Below are 479 nucleotides of genomic sequence, written 5' to 3'. Positions count from 1 at the left end.
CGGAAGAACGCTTACTTCGGGCATCCGTCCGCATCCTTCAGCCTCCTGGCCCTCTCCAGCATGTCCTGCGTGGGGCCGCCTCCTCCGTCGCCATATCCGAAGAGAAAGGCGGAGGTACTCACTCGCCCCTTGTCCTCCAAGTTGCTCACGGTCCTCACGGCTTCCTCTACGCTATTTACGTATGAGGACGAAGATAATGATAGCTATGGCTAAGATGATGATAATGTAGTAGAACATCACTTATATGTTACATGCAGTACTAGAAAGGGCAAGAATACAAAGAACATTGTATTTCTAACGTGGTGTTCATGTTGTACGAGTCACCCGGCGGGAAGTGAGCGAGAACGGTGCTGCCATCTATCCCTTCCCACGTGAAGTTGTGGTGAGGAAATTTGTTCACCATACTCCAGCTCAACTTCTGAGTTAGGAAGCGGGACAGATCCATGTGCTGTAATTAGAAAAGAGCAGAGTTCGTTTTC

The 479-nt window shown here is 49.7% G+C and overlaps 1 protein-coding gene across 1 annotated transcript in view; it reads right to left on the bottom strand.

The window, feature by feature from the left end:
- Positions 1 to 479, bottom strand: part of LOC119592397 (alpha-mannosidase 2C1-like) — a gene marked incomplete in the record, with an annotated part of 33,450 nt that overhangs the window by 12,457 nt on the left and 20,514 nt on the right. Inside the window, 2 exon segments of the mRNA XM_037941219.1 lie at positions 16 to 171; positions 300 to 448. Of these exon segments, the coding sequence (XP_037797147.1) occupies positions 16 to 171; positions 300 to 448 (305 nt within the window).

The sequence above is a fragment of the Penaeus monodon genome, chromosome 30 (genome assembly GCF_015228065.2).
Source record: "Penaeus monodon isolate SGIC_2016 chromosome 30, NSTDA_Pmon_1, whole genome shotgun sequence".
In the NCBI taxonomy this organism is placed as follows: Eukaryota; Metazoa; Arthropoda; class Malacostraca; order Decapoda; family Penaeidae; genus Penaeus; species Penaeus monodon.
This window is presented reverse-complemented; position numbering and strand designations above follow the sequence as displayed.